General features: G+C 32.9%; 1 protein-coding gene across 1 annotated transcript; it reads left to right on the top strand.

The window, feature by feature from the left end:
* Nucleotides 1-115: 115 nt before the first annotated feature.
* Nucleotides 116-23,393, top strand: LOC126885366 (uncharacterized). Its single transcript, XM_050651924.1, has 3 exons — nucleotides 116-565; nucleotides 19,257-19,511; nucleotides 20,379-23,393. The coding sequence occupies exons 1-3, from the start codon at nucleotides 116-118 to the stop codon at nucleotides 23,391-23,393; spliced, it is 3,720 nt and encodes a 1,239-aa protein (XP_050507881.1).
* The last annotated feature ends 47 nt before the right edge of the window (nucleotides 23,394-23,440 follow it).

The following is a 23,440-nucleotide window of genomic DNA, read 5'->3' as shown; positions in this document are numbered from 1 at the left end:
TATTATTGGGATAACCGATCCTGTAGAAAAATTGACACGAGAGGTGGCGGCCAAGGAGGCTAAGAATTTTTTCTATGAGACTATCCGATGTGACAACGAAGGTAGGTATGAGGTTATGTTACCTTGGTTGAACAAGCATCCTTTAATTTCAGATAATTTAGTTGTCGCTAGAAGAAGGTTAGATACTACTTTAAATCAGTTGAAAAAGTCCAATTTGTTTGAATCGTATAATTTAATATTCAATGAGTGGTTGAACGAGGGTGTGATCGAAATAGTAAATAATCCCGAAGAGAATAATTGTGTGCACTATTTGCCTCACAGGCCCGTTATTAAGAATACTAGCGAAACCACAAAAATTAGGCCAGTCTTTGATGCATCATCTCATGAACAGGATCGTCCTTCTTTGAACCAGTGTTTAGAGGTAGGGCCTAATCTTATTGAACTTATTCCTTCTGTGTTATTACGATTCAGACAACAAAAAATAGGTGTTGTGTCGGATATTCGAAAGGCTTTTCTTCAATTTTCTGTACATTCGAAGGACAGAGATTTTTTGAGGTTCCTATGGGTAAACAATGAAGGAAAAGAATTTGTATTTCGACATAAGAGGGTTGTTTTTGGAGTCAATTGTAGTCCATTTCTTTTGGGTGCTACTATATAATTTCATTTAATAAAGGCGCTGGAGAAATGTAATGATATGCCGTACTCTAAAAATACAATTGAAAAGCTTATAAGTGGGTTCTATGTAGATAATTGTGTGACTAGTGTTACCGATGAGAATGAGTTGAGAAAGTTCGTATCAGAAGCAACTGCCATCATGGAGGAAGCTAAGATGGATTTGATAGGGTGGGAGGCTTCTGGTAGTACAAAAACAGTTATCCCTGTTCTTGGTCTTTTTTGGGACTCCTCAAGAGACACCCTAAAAATCAATGGTGAAATTTTTCAGGGAGTGGTCGGAAAAGAACCCATAACTAAGAGACTGATGCTTTCTACAGCTCAGAGTATATTTGACCCTATTGGTTTTACCTGTCCCGTATCTCTGTTCCCTAAACTGTTGCTGCAGAAACTTTGGGAAAAGCGCCTGGGATGGGATGCACCAGTCGAGAATGACATGGCTGAGGAATTTTGTCAATGGGTTACTCATCTTCCTGAACTGTCGAGTATTGAGATTCCACGTTGGATTCAGGCTGGGCCCATTGAAGCTGACCATTGGAGTTTGCACACCTTTTCAGATGCAAGTAATAAAGCTTATGCGGCCGTAGTGTTTTTGAGAGTTCTTCGGAATGATGGTGTTTCGATTTTTCTTGTAGCAGCTAAGAGTCGTGTGGCTCACACAAAGTTCGCGTCACCCTGTGGAATATTCTAGCATATATAAAATACTGAAATTAAAACCCAACTATAGCCTCATGTTTTCTTAATATTCTGTTTTTTGGTTCATACGCTTTCGTTGGATAATAAAACAGTTAGGTACTTTAACAACTAGCCTTGTTTTTCATTAATACAGGGTGTTTTTAAATAAGTATGGCAAACTTTAAGTGGTAATTCTGCATGAAAAAATAATAACAGTTTGCTTTATAAATGTATGTCCGCAAATGCTTCGTTTCCGAGATAGGGGGTGTTTAAATTTTTCTTACAAACTGACGATTTATTTATTGCTCTAAAACCGGTTGACATATGCAAATGAAATTTGGTGAGTTTTAAGAGGTAGTTATTCTGCATTTTTTGACATACAATTAAAAATTTTATGTTCACCATTGGCGAACATAAAGGTTATTCATATTACCCGCACTTTAATAAATAAATTATTTTTAATAAATAATTATTTATTGAAGAGAATTTATCTATTAAAGTGTACTTTAACTTTTTCTATGATTAATAATGATAGTATGATTAAAGAAATATATTTTTGAGAAAAAAATATTTTGTCAAAAATGGTTTAAACAAATTAGACTGTTTATTAATTAATAAATGTCTAGACAAATGGCATAGTTGTAATGTACATAAAGAGTGCATACAAATTAAAAAAAGAAAGATCAAAATCCATTGAGTAGATCCCGAGATATAGAAAATTATATTAGCTATAAGTTGCTTTTTTTCGTGGATTTGTAGGCTCCTGGCTCTCCCTTCACTTACCTACCACGACTAGTCACCATTTGATCTATATTTTTGAAAATTCGTATAAAATACCAGCTTTTTTAATGAGTTTTTCTACGGACAATATTTTTAAAGTTTTTTTTATTTAGCTCCATTTAATTTACAATCTGTTATTACTCATAACAATAAGTAAATTTTATGACAATTACTAGCTGACCCGGCAGACTTCGTACTGCCTAAATAGATGAAAACAAACTTTTGTATACAATAAACTTCAAATAAACAAAAGGAATTCGTAATTAATAAACAAAAAATGCTCGATGTGAAGGAGGTTTTATTATTATTTTTAATTAATTACACATGATGTTTGAAGTAATAAAGTTTAGTTAGAAGTAACAAAATAAAGTTTGGAGTGCAACAGATACAATCTTAAATTTGTTTATCTTATAATGAATATAACAGCTTTATTTTATCTACATTCAAAACAACCCAGTATTTATGATTGGGTTCGGAGTGGTTCCAACTCTATAGGTGTTGAGTAAATAAAATAAAATTAAATTAAAAGAAAATAATAAATTTAAATAAAAGTACATAAATAGAATCTAATAAAAATAAATAAAATTTAATAAAATGAAATAAAATAAAAAAAAAATAAATGGAATTAAAAAATGAAATAAAATAAAGTAAACGAAAATAAATAAAATACTTAAATTAAATAAAATTAAATAAAATTAAATAAAATTAAATAAAATTAAACCAAATTAATTAAAACTTTTCTCCTGCTTACGGTTCGTCGGAATATTCGAAAATGCTTGATGTGAAGGAGGTTTTATTATTATTTTTAATTAATTACACATGATGTTTGAAGTAATAAAGTTTAGTTAGAAGTAACAAAATAAAGTTTCTAGTGTAACAGATACAATCTTAAATTTATTTATCTTATAATGAATATAACAGCTTTATTTTATCTACATTCAAAACAACCCTGTATTTGTGATTGGGTTCGGGGTGGTTCCAACTCTATAGGTGTTGATTAAATAAAATTAAATTAAATTAAAAGAAAATAATAAATTTAAATAGAAGTACATAAATAGAGTCGATCGGATAGCTCAGTGCGACTAGCGGCTGACCCACACTTCACTTCACCTTGAGGTATGTGAGTTCAAGCCCAGCCCAGACCATCGGAAAAACAAAAAGGCTAACGCGCCGGTATAATATTCTAAATATGAATCTGGCGCTTAGACTGGAATATGCGGGCATCTGATCGACCTATGAGGGAGCAGTACGGCAAGGGATAAGGGCTTGCGGCTCGGTGATACTCCCCCATAGATCCCTACCGAAGGGCGTTGACGCCTAAGAACGGTGTAATAAATAGAGTCTAATAAAAATAAATAAAATTTAATAAAATGAAATAAAATAAAAAAAAATAAATGGAATTAAAAAATTAAATAAAATAAAATAAACGAAAATAAATAAAATACTTTAATTAAATAAAATTAAATAAAATTAAACCAAATTAATTAAAACTTTTCTCCTGCTTACGGTTCGTCGGAAAAGTTCCGTTTAGAGATATTTTTTGAAAATTTCGCAAAATTAAAAAATCATATTTTGCCCTGTTTGAGTCCGAACGTTAAACTGTTCCACTTCTCTTCTATGAAATTTGTCGCTCGTTCTTCTGTCCTCATAATATTTCTACGGCTTGAGATATTGTATTTTTGGCACCGATTGGGCTAGAGAAAAAAATTAGTACGGTTCTGCTCGGAATTCAGCAAGGAGTCTAGCGACTTAATTTCGTATTTTTCACGTCATTATTATGAGAGTTATGGCGTCATCGGCAACCCCCTTGTGAAGTGCGGGTATGAAAAATAGATAACAACCCATGATCCTATAAATAACATATATGATATGATACTATAAATGTTATTTATAGTATCATGTAACAACCTATTCTCAGTCCTGCTGAATATAGGCGTAAAATTTAATAAAAATCGGTCAAATTGTTTCGGAGGGAGGAGTATGGCAACAAACACTGTGAAGAGAGCATTTTATACATATTATAGACGTAAAAATTTTGGTGGCTACTAAAATGACTACATAAAACAGTATAAACCTTCCCTGAACTTCTACAAATAATTCAACATCAAAATTAGCCAAATCGGTCCAGCCATTCTCGAGTTTTAGCGAGACACACGAACAGCAATTGATTTTTATATACAATATGATTAGAAGAAAAAATGACATGTAGGAATTCTCTCTAGTGAGAGGCTTCCTTTAACATATAATTAACAAACAAAGTTAATAATGTAGGTAGTGGAAATTTGCCATTTTTGCCAAATTTAGCAATTTCGGATTTTTGACTATAATAAATAATTTTGTATGTCTTTTTAATACATTGTGATAATACGTTCATTTGGCATACGCAGAATTGCCCTATATTCATTATTTTCTGTCTTATGTTTTTGAAAAACATAGGACTCTGGGATAAACAAATAGAATAACTTTTAAACTAATTAATGGACGAGTCTCAAATTTCGAGGGTTTATAAAGTACCCCAATGCCCAACTTTGGGTGAAACACAAAAATTCTACGTTAGTGTTAAGTTTACAAATAATGATTTTTACTTATTTTGCAGCAGCGAAGCAACAAATTGCCTTCTTAAATTTCAAAAATTAGCATTTTGAAGCTTTTGCAATGTTTTAAAAAATCAAATTTTGTAATTTTATGTTAACTATTTAGCTTTTTAATGGGGTACAAAACTCGAAAACATCGCGTTTATTGCACTAAATTGTTAATAATTAAAAAACGGCTCCAATCTGTAGGCAGGAAACAGGTAGGTTTTCTTCCTATATATGTCTATAATAACTAGAAAAGTTATTAATTCAGTGTCCCGAACATTGTCTATTTTTTGCTTATTTCCCTGCATTAAAAAGTTGAATGCAATTTCTTTAATCGTTACAGATGTAGGTAAACGTTCTGCTCTGAAATGACCCCACGAAACAAAATCAGTTTCATCATAAACACCTAGTGTGTTATTTGTAAAATGTGTTGTTTCATTTGATATTCAAAATATTTTGTAGGTTGAATTTTATTACTCATTTAATACGAAAAAATGTTTTTATGAATGTAGACGACACTTGGTGTTAAACAATGGACTGTGTTTGTTTATTATACGATTGATGTTTGTGTAATAAAGGTTATTGCTTTTTTAAAATATTGTATTCTAAATAAATAGCGAAACAATATAGAACAAACACGTAAGTATAAAAACTAGTGTATCTATATTATATTTCTACTATAAATGCTTCATGAGAATGAGATTTGATTCATTACATTTGTACAGGCTTCAAATTGTTCCATACGCTACTCAAATAATGGCAATTTTTTTTTATATTTTCTTATTTAAAGTGGTATGATAAAAAGTTTCAGTGACAAAAAATATACCTACAGTGCGTCCATAAATTAACGCATAAATTCATTATTTTGTAAACCGGCGACTTTAAGGAAACATTCTGAAACAGGTCGATTTTTATTTTTAAATTTCAATTTATTCGCATAATCATACTAGTGACGTCATCCATCTGGGCTTGATGACGTAACCGATAATTTTTTTAATGAGAATAATAGGGGTATGTGATAGCTCATTTGAAAGGGTGTTTAATTCTCTATTCACCAATATAAATATTAACCTAATTATTTATACAGGGTGTTCAAAAAACATTTTTTAAATTAAATTAATTGAGACAAAAAGAAGAATGTATGTAATTTACTTCATTCAAAATACGTTTTATTGTTGTCAGAAAACAGGAAAAGCACGTTTATTTGACAAATAAATATTGCTTTTCGCTTCAATTCAATGTTAAAACTGCCACCCACTTGCCTCTTGGAAATTTAAACATTACGTTTAAGCGAAAATGAATGTTTAATTTTGAAATAAAACATTTTTATGTTTTCTAACAGCAGTAATATGTGTTTAGAATTAAAAAATTACATACATTTATCTTTTTGTGTAAATTAATTTAGTATAAAAAAGTTTTTTTGGCCACCCTGTATAAATAATTATGTTACTGTTTATATTTGTGAATAGAGAATTTAATACCCGTTCAAATGAGCTATCACATTACCAGGGCCTATTTTACCACTAGGCCAGTGAGGCACCTGCCTCGGGCCCGCATTTTAAAGGGACCCGGAAAGATCATCAAAAAATTTTTGTTGGAATAAAACAAGATATATTTTCAAATTTGTCAACCGTGGTCTTTGAACCACATGAGCCACACTTTGAAAATCTTTCTACGTATCATCCACAGTAGAATAGTAGAATCAGAGGTAAATGTGAAGAAGACCAGGATGAAACACAATTTGGCTTCAGAAATGGACTGGGAACCCGGATCGCACCCTTTGCACTAAATGTATTATTACAGAAATACCGAGATCAAAGGAAAGACGTATTTGCTGTATTTATTGACTATGAGAAGGCCTTTGATCGAGTACAACATCACAAATTAATTAAAATATACATAATTAAAATTAACAGAAATATGCAAAATAAGAGGTGCCAGACAGGGTTGTATGCTGTCCCCACTGTTATTCAATTTATATTCAGATAGAATATTTAAGGTCACCCAAAGTCCAAAAATTGAATTTTTTAAGTTTTTTGGGTTATGATTGAAAATTATTCTCTGAAATCTTCTCTTTCCAACGGTATATAACACATTATAGTATAAAATTTCCATGGTTACAAAACTATTTGTTTTCTGAACGTCTGCACTCAACTTACCGTGTACCGGTAAGTTTATAGCCTATTAGAGTGTTTTACGTCTTTGCGATTTCCCGAATACTAGGTTTTTAACTTTTGATGGTAGATATCTCTGGTTCCTTAGATGATCGAAGGTCCAAATTTTTACAGTAGTTGTAGATAGATAATATCTAGTCCCGCGTAAAATTTTATTGAAAAATGTAGAAAAACAAGTAAAATAAAAAATAAAATCTTAACTTTTTTAGGTTTTTTTGTAAGAGTATTTTAAAAAATTTTAAAACAAATGTTTCTTTCACTCTAACTTTACAAAAATCTACGCGGGACTAAATAATACATCTAGTTTAAAAATAAACAAAAAATTAGGTCTCTAAGTGCTTTGGTTACAGAGCTATATGACATAATGTTAACATTGTCGTTAAATGGGACTTTGGGTGCCCTTAAAGAAGCGCTCCATATTTTGGAATGGGGTGTGAAAGTTAATGGAATTCTGATAAATACAATCAGACATGCAGACGATACAGTTATTTTAAGTGATGATATGAATACATTACAACACCTTTTAAATGCCATTGACACAGTGGGAAGAGAGTTTGGCCTAAACATAAACTGTTCAATAACAAAATATATGGTATTTAGCCGTTTGGCCCATCAAGATTCACAGTTATATGTTGATGGTCATATAAGAATATATGACTGTTCAATATATTTATAACAATAAAACAAATTCAGAACTCGTCAATTATCGGCGGAAATGAGTTCAATTTTATAACTCGGGGGTTTTTGGGGTCGCTGAAAACGAATATGATCTGAGTACCTGGTGCCCAGGATACCTACTGTGTACCTCGTCTTGTGAGTTTTCGGCAAAACCATTAAAAATTAGTCAAAAATCATTACTCGGGGGGTTTTTGGGGCCGCCAACGACGAATATGACATCGGAAGTAATTTCGGAGTAACTGGTGCACAGGGTACCTACTGTTTACCTCGTCTTATGGAGTTTTCGGCAAAAAAATTATTAAAAAATTAGTCAAAAATAATTACTCGGGTGTTTTTGGGATCGCTAACGACGAATATGACATCGGAAGCGATCTCCGGAATACCTGATGTTCAGGGTGGCTACTTATTATGGAGATTTCGGAAAATTCATTAAAAAAATAGCCAAAAATGATTACTCGGGTTTTTTGGGTCGCTGACGACGAATATGACATCGGAAGTGCTCTACGGAGTACTTGGTACCCAGGGTACCTACTGTTTACCTCGTTTTCTGGAGTTTTTGGCAAATTAATTAAAAAATTAGTTAAAATTCATTACTTAGGGGTTTTTGGGGTCTCAGACGACGAATATGACATCGGAAGTGATCTCCGGTGTACCCGGTGCCCAGGGTACCTACTGTTTATCTCGTAACTAATGATGTTTGACTAATTTTTTAATGAATTTGCCGAAAACTCCAGAAAACGAGGTAAACAGTAGGTACCCTGGGTGCCAGGTACTCCGTAGATCAATTCCGATGTCATATTCGTCGTCATCGACCCAAAAACCCCCCGAGTAATGATTTTTGGCTAATGTTTTAATGAATTTGGCGAAAACTCAATAAGAAGTAGGTTCCCTGGGCACCAGGTATTCCGGAGATCGCTTCCGATGTCATATTCGTCGTTAGCGACCCCAAAATCCCCGAGTAATTATTTTTGACTAATTTTTTAATAAATTTTTTGCCGAACACTCCACAAGGGAGCTAAACAGTAGGTGCCCTGGGCACCAAGTACTCCAAAAATTATTTCCGATGTCATATTCGTCGTTAGCGGCCCCAAAAACCCCCAAGTAATGATTTTTGACTAATTTTTGAATGAATTTTAATGAAGATGTAAACAGTAGGTACCCTTGGCAACAGGTAAACTGGAGATCACTTTGACGTCATATTCGTTTTCAGCGACCCCAAAAACCCCCGAGTAACAAAATTGAACTCATTTCCGCCGATAATTGACGAGTTCTGAATTTTTTTTATTGTCTGTTTGAGATGCACTTTAAGAATGCATTTTTTGTATGCAGTTTTTCAATATTATATCATGGCTCCGGTTCACAAAGTTTCCTGGCGCATTCACGAATCGAATGCAAAAAGAAATATTAAGATCCGGCTTGTCCTTTTTTTTTTCGGAGGTAAGGCCGATTTTATAGTCTAAGAGCTAGTGAACCCTCCGACTAACGGCTGTCCTGTAAGGCTAGAAATTTTTCTAGTGATAATTCATAGCACACCAAGGCTAAAAACCATGACCTGGCAGGCCTCAGCGGTGCACGTGTATCTACCAGGTGAATCGAAAAGTGCAAATTTAGGGGGTAAAATAAACTTTCTCCTGTAAGGTTTAAATTTAAGTATGTGTTTGAGTAAGTCAGCTGAAGAGCATAAGACCTTGCCAGGCGAGGGGAAATATTAGGGGTGTTTCCTAAAATTATTCTTTTTGCATCGAACAATTTTTTTTAGGTTTTTTGATACATTCCAAACAGATAACGTCTTTAGTGATTTTTCTTTTAAGTTAATAGTTTTTGTTATATAAGCGATTGAAAATTTTGAGAATTGCGAAATCGGCCATTTTTAACCCTAAATCGGACATTTATCTAAAAATTTCAATGTTGCCAAGGTACGTAGATATTCTTTAAACATTGATTGATGAAATCCCGAAGAGTTATTTGCAATAAAATATCGAAAACCCCTTTGTTTTTTTAATTGCTAATCAAGCGAGCGCGTCACTGTAGTATAAGTGAGGACGTTTGAGTCATCACGCTCAGATGGATGACGTCACTAGTATTACATATATGCCAAAAAGTCTTAATTTAAAAATAAAAATCGACCTGTCTGAGGATTTCTCTTGAAATTTGCCCATTCTCGAGATAATGAATTTATGCCAACTCAGACGTCCTCACTTATACCACAGTGTCGCGCCCGCTTGATTAGCAATTAAAAAACAAAGGCGTTTCCGATATTGTATTAAAAAACTCTTTGGGATTTCATTAATCAATGTTTAAAGAATATCTTGAAACAGACTGTATGACTTGTACACACTTCTAAAAAGGTCAAACCGGCAAACAGGTGTATGTTCTCAAAGAAATTGAAAGTGTGTAAAAAAATTTTTAATAATCAGCTAAGTACTTTCAACACAAAACGTGCCATCATCAGAGCTTCCTAAAAGGACATTTAAGATAAGAGATTTTTTATAAACAAAAGATTGAAAAAACTTACGTCCTCTTATAAATCCTTCATAGAAGAGTAATTGTTAAACTTCACATGATAAATCATGGATACTGGGCAAAAGCCACAGATATCGGGTATAAAACCCTTAAAATTAAAAGTTTATCACATCTAAATTCTTTTTTAGTTTAAAAATTACAACATGGCTGCGTCAAACCATTGTGAGTTCACGTGAACAGCTGAGCGCTGTCATTCATTCAAATGATAAAGAAGGAACCACTAATTTATGCGCCCTCTATATTGGTATGTAAATAAAAATGGTTACTCCCCGACTTTGGTTGACAACATACTCAACAAATTAAGGAATAAAAGGAACAGATCTCTAGCTTATAATGCTACTCCTGACAACTCCAATTCAGAAGTTATGTATAGATCTATATCATACATAGGTTATACTTCAGACAATATAGCCAAAATCTTAAATAACATTCCTAACTTAAAACTCTCATTTAAATGTAAAGAAAACATCAGGTCTATTTTTTCTCATACTAAAGACAGAATTAAAAAAACTTCTAAAAGTGGCATATATAAATTGTCATGTGGTGACTGCCCTGTGACCTACGTAGGTAGAACGATGCGACCGTTGGATACACGTATTAAAGAACATCTTTCAAAGATCGATAAATCTAGTTTTGGTTATCATTTGCATGCATCGAAACACAGCTTTAGTCCCCAAAGAGATAGTAGGATCCTACATAGCATACCAAATAATAACTATACTAAAATGAATCTACTAGAAGATCTAGAAATAAGTAGAGAAATGAAAAGAAATCCTCAAAACTGTGTTAATACTCAGATTCAATTAAATTGTAAATTTGATCCTATCTTTAAGAAATTTCTTTAATAATTTTGGTTTAGTATAAGTATACCTACCCAACAATTGCTGTAGGTATTTTGAACATTACTTTTTCGGTATTCTTGAGTTTTCTTTCATTGATTACATATAAGTAGAATATTTGAGATTTGACTTAATCTATTGGTAAATTTGTTAATTTTATAAAATTACAGCTTTCGAACTCTGAACTTGACAAATGAGACTTCTCCTTGGTTTGTTTTCATCTAACTTCTTCCACACTTGGTCAAACCATAACGGTTTGTTTTTTAAAAGAATTTTGATAACTTACATACACGTTAACATTTCACTTCAATATTAATATTTGTAATTTTGAAAATTTAACTTTAAAAATTCAGTATCTTCACTTAGAATTAATTTAACCAACACATGGCCTTTTAGCCATTTTCAATTTAATTAATTTTTAATTTTTATTTACATACCAATATAGAGGGCGCATAAATTAGTGGTTCCTTCTTTATCATTTGAATGAATGACAGCGCTCAGCTGTTCACGTGAACTCACAATGGTTTGACGCAGCCATGTTGTAATTTTTAAACTAAAAAAGAATTTAGATGTGATAAACTTTTAATTTTAAGGGTTTTATACCCGATATCTGTGGCTTTTGCCCAGTATCCATGATTTATCATGTGAATTTTAACAATTACCTACTCTTCTATGAAGGATTTATAAGAGGACGTAAGTTTTTTCAATCTTTTGTTTATAAAAAATCTCTTATCTTAAATGTCCTTTTAGGAAGCTCTGATGATGGCACGTTTTGTGTTGAAAGTACTTAGCTGATTATTAAAAATTTTTTTACACACTTTCAATTTCTTTGAGAACATACACCTGTTTGCCGGTTTGACCTTAAAGAATATCTACCTACCTTGGCAACTTTGAAATTTTTAGATAAATGTCCGATTTAGGGTTAAAAATGGCCGATTTGGCAATTTTCAATCGCTTATATAACAAAAACTATTAACTTAAGAGAAAAATCACTAAAGGTCTTTTCTGTTTGGAATTATTCAAAAAATCTAAAAAAAATTATTGGATGCAAAAAGAATAATTTTAGGAAAAACCCCTAATCTTTCCGCTCGCCTGGCAAGGTCTTATGCTCTTCAGAATCGCCTGTCATTGTACACATTTCTTCTAAATGACTTACTCAAACACATACTTAAATTTAAACCTTACAGGAGAAAGTTTATTTTACTCCCTAAATTTGCACTTTTCGATTCACCTGGTAGATACACGTGCGCCGCTGAAGCCTGCCAGGTCATGGTTTTTAGCCTTGGTGTGCTATAAATTATCACTAGAAAAATTTCTAGCCTTACAGGACGACCGTTAGTCGGAGGGTTCACTAGCTCTTAGACTATTAGTGCTTTATTGCTTCGTCTATATGATTAAATAGATAGAACAATACTATCTAATATATTGCAAGAATTTGGCATACCATCAAAATTAATAAGACTAATGCAAATGACAGTGACAGAAACAAAATCACATGTATGCAAGGACTGAAACAAGGCGACGAACTGGCTCCAACACTTTTTAATATTTTTCTTCAATATGCAAGTAGACGGTTGACGGTGAGCGGAAATAACATACAAAAAAATCTACCCAATTAGCAGCATACGCAAATGATATAAACATAATGAGCAGAACAAAGAATGCGGCGGAAGAAAGCTACGTTGAGTTGAAACAAAATTTAGAAGTTGTAGGGCTAACAATAAATACTAAGAAAACAAAACTGCTCATACAAACCAGATCAAATAGACAAGCGCAACAACAACATTTTATAGACGATACAGAACACTCGAATTACGTACTTAGGAATGGAGCTGATCGCAAATAATGAAGAAGAACCGGAAATAAATAGAAGGCTTATGGTAGCAAATAAAGAATATTTCGCAATGATCCACATACTCAACTCCCGAAACACATCGGAAAACAAAACTCCGGGTCTATAAAGCAATAAGACCTAAAGTAAGTTATGGGTATGAAACATGGGTTATAACTAGTGTGACCAACTAGCCCGAAAAATCCGGGACATGGCCCGAATTACAAAGTCGTGTCCCGGCGTCCCGGACAAGGCTTCCGGGCCACCCGGATTTTCAACGTTTTGGTAAAATTCTATTTTGAAATTTTGAACACGTTATTCTTCTAAGAATTCACATCAAATTGAATTGGTGGGACAAAAAAAAGTCGACAATTCCTAGAGTGTAATACTAATACCACATCCAAAACGCATGCATTTTATATCGTGGTATTATAGTTCTACGAAAACACAAACTCTAAACTTTTTCCCGTTTCAGTATTTTAATTATCGTCTTCTGAAAAGACGATTCAAAAGCATGGTTATTAAATAATGATAACAATGATAAATATATTTTTATATTAATCTAAGGTTCTATTTACATGGAAATCCAACATCAGTTGATTTTCTAATTTTTCCTTTTTTGAGACCGATTTCCGGATTGGAAGTCGAAACGTCAAAAACTAACAAAAATTTAATTATCATTACAGTCCATCCCATCAAAAAAAATTTTATCAACATAAAAATGTTAAATAATCAATAAAATGATTATATTAAATTCTATATTAAAAAAAATAGCCCGATTTTCATCGAAAAGTCCCGGATTTTAGGTATTTTTTTCAGCCTTGTCCCGAATTCGACTGAATTGGAGTTGGTCACACTACACAGACATCTGCGAATGCATTAGATGTGTTGGAAAGAAAAATATTACCTAGGATACTGGGCCCATTAAAAGAACATAACAACTGGCGAATTAGATCTTAATAAAAAAATATATTAACAATATAGCAGGGGTGACCAACCTTTTCGGCAGCCGGGCCAAAATTCGGAAACACAATTTCGCACCGGGCCGCACTACTAAATAATCTTATGTAGCTAACTAACGAACAAAAAAAACATCATTTTGAAGATATTTTTAGAAATAAAACAAACTTCTTGGTAAGACAATTTAATGAAAAAATAAAGGCACTAATTTTTTGTTTTATGTATCATTCTGCTAACTGAACAAATTTGTAAATTAATGAGATATCTGACTTTGTTTAGCGGAACTACATAATACTCCAGGGAAATAAGGTTTTTGTCGGGACACTTGAGCAGCAGGTTGCAAATGGGTTTTTTGGGTACTATATACCTAATACATTATACATACAAAAATACCCGTCACAGTTCGGACGAGAATTTTAGTTATTAACAAATAAGGGTCAAAAATGGCAGTTTTTTCGTTTAAATCGCTACAGGTAAAAATAGGATAATTAAATATCTTATTTATAGTATTCTTCTTTTAGTAGATGAGCCAATGTTTAAAACGGCAGTTTTTTAATTTTTGGTCCGATCATTTGTTGCTTCGAAAATTGCAAAATAAAACTAAAATTTCGAAAATAAAAAATTTGCTATAACTTTCGCGAAAGTGATCTTACGACTTTTATATTTCACAAAAAGTTGAGTCAAAGAGTCCATATACTGCACAAAAAGTTTTAAGACGATTCGTCAATTAGTTTAAATTTTATTCAATTTGTTTATCCCAAAGAGCTTTTTTTGTAATGTTATTGTTCAGAAAATAATAATTATATAGAAATTCTGTGAAAACCACATGAAAGAACAATAGTCTTGTTTTCAAGTTATTGAAGAAAATCATTAAAAAGTAATTTTTGTCACTACGAAAACATTTTACTAAAGTAGAGTCATTTTTGGCTTGAAAACAATTTGAATAACTTTGTTAATATTGACTGTAGAGTAAATTTACCTTGGAATTTCAAAAGCTTTGTATTTTTACACAAATTAAAAAAAAAACTTTTCGCCTATGTTAATTACGGTCAAAGTTAGCCACTTTTATTTAATTCACAGTTACTTCAATATACATAAAATTCTTCTGTAACAGTGTTAGTTACCATACTACTCCGAAACGGCTTGGTCGATTTTTATGAAATTTTACAAGTATATCCTATGGGACTGAGAATAGGTTTTAATCTATTCTTCATACCCATAAGTTTTTGGACAAAATTGTCTATCTTAATTTTATATGATTTATACAACCCTTAATTTACACTTTTCCATCACCAACCCCTATTTGTTAATACCCATCTATATATTTACATCTATAAAATTCTCCTGTAACAGTGTTAGTTGTCATACTCCTCCTAGACCGCTTGACCGATTTTTATGAAATTATATATGTATATTCGGTAGGTCTTAGAAATCGGTCGTAATCTATTTTTCATATCCCTGAGTGATAAAGGGAACTCCCCTTAACATTTTGAAATGTTAGGTGGGGATTTACGTACATAACGTACTCTACAAGACTACGAGTACATACAATTTAAAAAAATTATGATCAAAATCCATCAACAAGCTCTGGAGATATTAATCGCAGCATATTATGTTTGAAGAATCAGTTTCATTTTTTGAGTGCACGGATTTTAATATTCATTTCCACCGACCACAAATCGATTTCGTTAGAACGTTATTTTTAAAGATTAATTAACAGCTCTGTTGAAGTTTAATGTTTACTCAAACTTTTACACATAAACTATATACCTTCAACTTCGAAATGGCGCTAGTTGGGTTGCTTAATTGTTATAAACAAAGTAGCTGTCAATTAAATAAAAAATGGGAAATAAGCCACAATTTTACCAAAAAAATGAATTTATTAACGTTTCGACGCCCAAGTATAGCTTCAGAACAACATTAAATAAAAAAAGTGACTAACTTTGACTGTAATTAACCTAGGCAAAAAGTGTTTTTTTGAAAATTCGTATAAAAATACCAGCTTTTCAAATCCCAAAGTAGTTTTAATCTACAGTCAATATTAACAAAGTTATTCAAATTGTTTATGAACTAAAAATGGCCCTACTTTAGTAAAATGTTTTCGGAATGATAAAAATGACGTTTTAATGATTTTTTTAAAATACTTTGAACACATGACTTTTCTTCTTTCATGTGGTTTTCACAGAATTGCTATTACATTACTATTTTCTGAACAACGATATTGCGAAGAAAAAGCTCATTGGGATAAACAAATTGAATAAAATTTAAACTAATTGAACATCATCTTAAAAATTTTTGTGCATTATATGGACTGTTTGTCTCAACTTTTTGTGCAATATGAAAGTCTTAAGGTCATTTTCGCAAAAGTTATAGCAATTTTTTTATTTTCGAAATTTTAGTTTTATTTTGCAATTTCTGAAGCAACAAATGATCAAACCGAAATTCAAAAACTGCCATTTTAAACCTTGGCTCATCTACTAAAAAATAACAGTATAAATAAGATATTTAATTACCCTATTTTTACCCGTAGCGATTTAAACGAAAAAACTGCCATTTTTGACACTTATTTGTTAACAACTGAATTTCTCATCCGAACTGTGACGGGCATTTTTGTATGTATAATGTATTAGGTATATAGTACCCAAAAAACCCATTTGCAACCTGGCTGCTCAAGTATCCCGAACATGGTATATTTTTGTTTTCTAGATGAACATGCATCGGTAATCCGTATTCTGATATGGGATTTAATATGCTTCATCTCATCCTACTAAAAAGTTGTTCACACGTGTAAGTGTTTCCCAATAATGAAATCATGAACAGAGCATGTTTGTAAAATGTAGGATATTTCTCCTTGTCAAAATAGTTGTTATAGAATTCTTCCACGCCAACCAGATTAAATTTTTCTTTCAGCTATGCATCACATTGCATTTCGTAACATTCCATTTGTAAATGTCCCGGTAAGGAATTTATGTCTGTTGAAAATGGTGTTAGTAGTAGAGATATGGGAATCTGAGATCCAAGATCCAAGATGGCGGCCAGCTTGATGGCTAGGATGGCGTTGAGGCCGTAGCCTCTGGTGCAAGAAGTACACCCTGTCGTTATAAAAGAACCCTGTCGTTAAGAAGTACACCCTGTCGTCATAGGGGGTGAGAAGTAGACGTGTTGGCGGCCAGCGGCGTTGAGGCCTCTGAAGAAGAACCCTGTCGTTATAAAAGAACCCTAAGAAGTACACCCTGTCGTCATAGGGCTGAGAAGTAGACGTGTTGGCGGCCAGCGGCGTTGGGGCCTCTGAAGAAGAACCCTATCGTTATAAAAGAACCCTAAGAAGTACACCCTGTCGCACCCTGTAGGGGGTGAGAATTCGTGTTGCAATGAGGCGGACAGCGGCGTTGAGGCCTCTGAAGAAGAATCCCATAGGGTGGGGCCTCCGGGGGCGGTAAAAATGGCGTTATGTAACAAAATTAGGCAATGTAGATACGGTGTCGGCAAAAAGCAACGATTTTTTAGTATTATAATTTCATACAAACGAATGCACCCCGCCTGCATTCTACAATGTGCTTTTAGAATTCAAAGAAAAATACGTGAGTACCTCCAAGTAATAAAAATATATTGCAATGTGGACGCTGACGCAACGGCAACTATATATGTCGTTCCCACGAGTGAACCGGATACATCCACATTCCAATGATGTCATACGTTAATGCACGTGTGGCGAAATGAGTGAACCGCGGGAAATACGCTGACAGTAACTATAAATATTATATGTCGTTCCCACGAGTGAACCGGATACATCCACATTCCAATGATGTCATACGTTAATGCACCAACTATAAATATTATATGTCGTTCCCACGAGTGAACCGGATACATCCACATTCCAATGATGTCATACGTTAATGCACCAACTATAAATATTATATGTCGTTCCCACGAGTGAACCGGATACATCCACATTCCAATGGTTTGCAAATTACTAGTTAAAGGATGTACAAATTCTATAAATATTATGCACATGTCGTTCCCACGAATTAAGTGCAAATGTTTTTTAATCGTTTGCAAATTACTAGTTAAAAGATGCAATTAAAACGTGAATGTGTTCACGAGGCATTTCCGGAGTAGCTACTATTTAAACTGAAATCGGGGATAGCCATTTCATAGAGTTTCTGTCAGTCACGAACTACACCAAGTAATCGTTTTGTGAGTGTGATCAATACAACTAAAAAAGTAAGTAAATATTTTTAGTATTTAATTATTTGCTACTTCAGAAGTCTTCCGTCTTCTTTTGTGTTTTACTGTTGCAATTTTACCTTAAAGACCTGGAGCCTATTTACCTGTAAATGCTTTTTGTTTCAAGTCTTCTTGCGTATATTCTTATGTAATTTTTTGTAAGTTATGAGTGTGGTTTGCGTCCTGGTCCACGTTTATCTTCTATTACGAGCTGTAGAAACTAGTAATGAGTTCCGTTTGCGTCCTGGTCCACGTTTACCTTCTATTATGAGTTGTAGAAACATCCTATTGTATAACTATGATTTTGTAGTTTCCGCTTTTCTACCGGTAAATGCTGTTTGTGTTTCAAGCCCTCATGTGTGTATATTTAGTTATGAGTTGCGTGTGCCTCCTGGTCCACGTTTATTACGAGTTGTAGAAAGGCGTACGTAATGCATCCCATTAGTATAGAATAATGATCTTGTAGTTTCTGCTTTTTCATCATTTCAATGTTTTACTGCTGCGATTTTACCTTAAAGACCTGAAATCTACATAATAGCCGGTAAATCATTTTTTTCAAAACCTTCATGTGTATATTCTTAAGGTATGAGTGTCGTTTGCGTCCTGGTCCACGTTTATCTTCTATTACGAGCTGTAGAAACTCGTAATGAGTTGCGTTTGCGTCCTGGTCCACGTTTACCTTCTATTACGAGCTGTAGAAACTCGTACGTAATGCATCCTTAAAATCTTTGTAAAATTTCCCCAGAATCTGGGAGAAAATTGATTTTCTATCTTACGCTAATACACAGGCTCTTATGGGAGGCGCTGTTGCCAGATGTTGTGAAAGGCCCAGTTTTTCAGTAGATCTGGGGAAATTTTATTTTTGTGTGCTCGTTCCCGTATAGCCCTTATACTGTGATTATGTAGTTTCTGTATGTTTACCAGTTTAATGTTTTGTAATATTTTATATTTTACTGTTACAATTTTACCTCAGTTTTAGTTTTTTATCATTTCAATGTCATCTTTTATGATTTACTGTTGCAATTTTCCTCAGACCTGCAAGAGACAGCGTAGCGTGGTATTCGTGTGTACATTCTTAAGTTATGACTTTCGTTTGTATCCTAGTCCACGTTTACCGTCTATTATGAGTTGTTAAAACTCGTATGTAATGTATCCTATTATATAGACATGATTTTGTAGCCGTAGCTTTTTATTACGTCAATGTCTTTTTTCATATTTTCACTGTTGCAATTTTATTATAATTTACTTCAAAATCATGTAATTTTTAATAATAGAATCTGCAATGTAGCAAATGAACTTACATTCGCAATTATTTCAGATGGATCTAAACAAACTAAACAAAGTTTCTGTTGTTAAGAAAGAAGACAAACCGATTACAAAACTACAGCAACTGGAAGTTGACAAACCATATAAAATAATAAACAGTAAAATCGTCAACACTGCATTTGGCCAATCGGTGCTTCTAGAATTAGAGGAAAGTGTGGTGTTCCTACCGAAGCGGGTTACCGAGGACTACACCCCCTATATAGATCAGTTGAGGACAGAAAAGTACGCTGTCGTATTCAGAGGCCTGGTGAGCACGTCGAGCAAGCTAAATCCTGCAGCGTCATTCGAAATAATTGAAATTTAAAAAACTGTAAGTAGATTTTTCATATCCAAAATTTTGAAAAATGAATTCTGAGGAAATCGCCATTCTTAGTAGTGAGATAATTAAAAAATTTGATGAAACTGAAAAATTACTTTTTTTAAAAAAGCGTTGTTCGGATAGAGAAACAAAAAATTGGATAAAACAAGTTAAAAAACATATATGTTTATGCAATTTAGCTATTAAGGATGGCGATTTAAGTATAGGGACGCTACGAAAACTTCAAACCAATGTAGGGATCCTTAAAAGATTTTTAATTATACTTCAAAATTTAAATTCCGTTGCAGGCGGTGGGTTAAATAATATACGTAGAAGTAAAGCAAAGGTTGTATGGAGAAATATAGTATCAATTTTTCAAAGTAGAGTACAAACAGGAATAATTATTAACAAAGAGCATAAAGATATTTTACAGTTTTTTGCCGATGCTTTTAAACTATTTCAAAAGAAAATTGAATACAACTTAAAAAGAATGGGCATGTTAAAAGTAAATACTACATTTTGTGGGGAATTTATCAAAAAAGCTGAGGAGGTGGAAAATTTAGAAAGAAAATATTTTAATACTAAAAATGAAGTTATTGATGTGACTACCGATTTAAATTATTGGTTTGAAGTTTACGTTAAAAATATTGTTTTGACCGATTTATCTGAATTTGAGGAATCTCAGAGTGGTTGGGCACTGAATCAAATTATATCTTTAGAAATAAACATTAATAAATTTGAAATGGCTAAAGGAGCCTCATCGTATATTCAATTGCATCCTAAAGTTACCAAAAACGAGCTTGTATCAATGTTAAGAATAACGACCAGGCTTGTTTTGCTTGGGCCATTGTATCAGCCCTATATTCAGTTAACATAAACACTAACAAAACTACTTCATATCCTCATTACACCACTGTCCTTAATTTAAAAGGTCTTACATTTCCAGTAACTCTAAATCAAATTTCCCTCTTTGAAAAAAATAATGAAAATATTTCCGTTAATGTTTTCGAGTTAAATGTTAAAGATGAGCTTTTCAATTTTTCGGTACTTCCTGTGAGATTAACTAAACAAAAACGGGAAAAACATGTCAATCTGTTGATAGTTCAAAATAAATATTATTTTAATAATGAAGTGGACAACGTCGGACCATGGAGTGGTGGACGTGATGAAGATCTAATACATTTTCACTATATTTGGATAAAAGATTTAGGCAAACTTGTCAAGTCACAACTTTCTAAACACAATGGAAAGAAATATATATGTGACAGATGTCTTAATTATTTTTATACAAAAGAAAAGTTGGATGCTCATATCATCTACTGTGAAAAGATAGATGACTGCAAAATAAGTTTCACCAAAGAACCATATGTCAAATTTAAAAACTTTGTTTACAAAGAAAAATTGCCATTCCTAGTATACGCAGATTTTGAATCACTGCTCGTTCCTCTTCGCGCATCCCACTCAACACCATCAACTACGTCAACGCATCCATATCAAAGACACACAGCGTACAGTGCCGGATTATATTTTAAGTGTAATTATGACGATAATTTTTCATTCTACAAAAGTCATGTGGGTTTGGATTGTATGTCATGGTTTTCACATGAAATTGACAATTTAGCTCAATTTATTCATTCAAAATTAATAAATATTCAACCCATGAACGTTGAAGTAAGTTTAAAAGATGCTACTGAGAGATGTCACATTTGTAATAGAAAATTTTTGGAGAAGGATCGAATTGTAAGAGACCATTGTCATTTGACTGGCAATTTTAGAGGTTTTGCACACAATGGGTGCAATTTAAATTATAAAAAAACATTTGTGGTTCCAATAGCCTTCCACAATATGAGTGGTTACGACTCGCATTTCATAATAAAGGATTTAGCGAAAATGTACGACATTTCCATTTTACCAGTCAACAAAGAAAAATATATTAGTTTCACAGTTTACCATAAAAAGACAAATATTAGATTCCGGTTCATTGATACTTTTAGATTTATGGGGAGTTCATTAGATAGCTTAGTTTCAACTTTGAAGCCAGAAAATTTTGGAATTTTAAGAAAACAATTTCCAAATTTAGATGATGAAACGTTTAAGTTGTTAACTAAAAAAGGAGTATTCTTTTATGATTATTTAGATAAAATTGAACGGTTGGATGAAACAAAGTTGCCAAATAAAGAAAAATTCTACAATAAACTGAACGATGAGCATATATCAGATTCAAATTATGCTCACGCTAAATTAGTGTGGGAGAAATTTAACATGAAGACTCTTTGGGATTACAGTAATTTATACATGAAGACAGATATACTTCTTTTGGCTGTAGTTTTCGAAACTTTTCGAGACACATGCTTCAAGACATATGGATTAGATCCAGGACACTACTATACCATCCCAGGTTTTACATGGGATGCAATGCTCAAGTATACAGGATGTCACTTGGAAACTATACAAGATGTTGATATGCTTTTATTCTATGAACGAGGTATACGTGGAGGTATATCACAGTGTTGTAACCGGATGGGGGAGGCTAACAACAAATACATGATGAATTACGATCCATCTAAACCTTCTAAATATCTCATGTACCTTGATGTTAACAATCTATATGGTTGGGCGATGAGTGAACCTCTCCCTTATGGAGGTTTCCATTGGGATGATACAAATATCGATGTTATGTCAATACCTGACGATGCAAAAGAGGGATACATTCTTGAAGTTGATCTCTCTTATCCAGAAAACTTACATGACTACCATAAAGATTTACCGTTTTGTGTAGAGCATTGCAAACCTCCTGGTTCCAAACAATCTAAACTCTTGTCCACTCTGTACAATAAAACTAACTACGTTATTCACTACAGGAACCTAAAACAGGCTATATCACATGGATTAGTTCTTACTAAAATTCATAAGGTATTGAGATTCAAGCAAATGACTTGGTTAAAAGGTTACATTGCTCTTAATACACAATTGAGGGCTCAAGCTAAAACAAGCTTTGAGAAAAACTTATACAAGCTCATGAACAACGCTGTATTCGGGAAGACCATGGAGAACCAAAGGAAGCATAGGCTGGTGAAACTAGTAAATAAATGGGAGGGACGCGTAGGTGCTCGAAATTTGATTGCTAGCCCGAAGTTTCATAGTCGCGTTATTTTCGATCAATCATTAATGGCAGTAGAATTAAAGAAAGCTGAAATTATTTTTAATAAACCATTGTATGTTGGAATGGCAATTTTAGAACTTTCTAAAACCTGCATATATGAATTTCATTATGACTATATGTTACAAAAATTCCCATTAAATCAAAATAAATTGCTTTATATTGATACTGATGGATTGATTTATGAAACTGAATGTAATGATATATACGAGGAAATGATTAAGCCTGACATTCATAGATTTGATACAAGCGATTATCCCCCAAATAATCCTTGGAATATTCCTTTAGTAAACAAAAAAGTGCCAGGTCTAATGAAAGATGAGAATAACTCAAAAATCATGACTCACTTCGTTGGTCTTCGTTCAAAGCAATATACATATAAAGTGGCTGGGGAGAAAGATGTTAAAAAGTCGAAAGGGGTTAAGATGAATGTTGTAAAGATGAAAATTAACTTTGATGATTATTTGAATTGTTTGAAAAGTTTTCGTGAAACTGCCGAAACAAAATCACTTTTTTATGCAACACAGCGTTGTATACAATCTAAATTACATGAAGTTTACAGTATTGAGCAAACTAAAATAGCCTTAAACCCTTTTGATGACAAACGGCACTTACTCTCCAACACTTTTGATACGTTGCCCTGGGGCCACTACAGTATAACACATAGGTGAATTCATTTTTCAGATGTGGAAGATGGAAAGTCTACAGAATTTATGCA

The sequence above is a fragment of the Diabrotica virgifera genome, chromosome 5, assembly GCF_917563875.1.
Source record: "Diabrotica virgifera virgifera chromosome 5, PGI_DIABVI_V3a".
NCBI lineage: Eukaryota > Metazoa > Arthropoda > Insecta > Coleoptera > Chrysomelidae > Diabrotica > Diabrotica virgifera.
The sequence above is the reverse complement of the archived record's forward strand: the minus strand, read 5'-3'. Positions and strand labels throughout refer to the sequence as shown.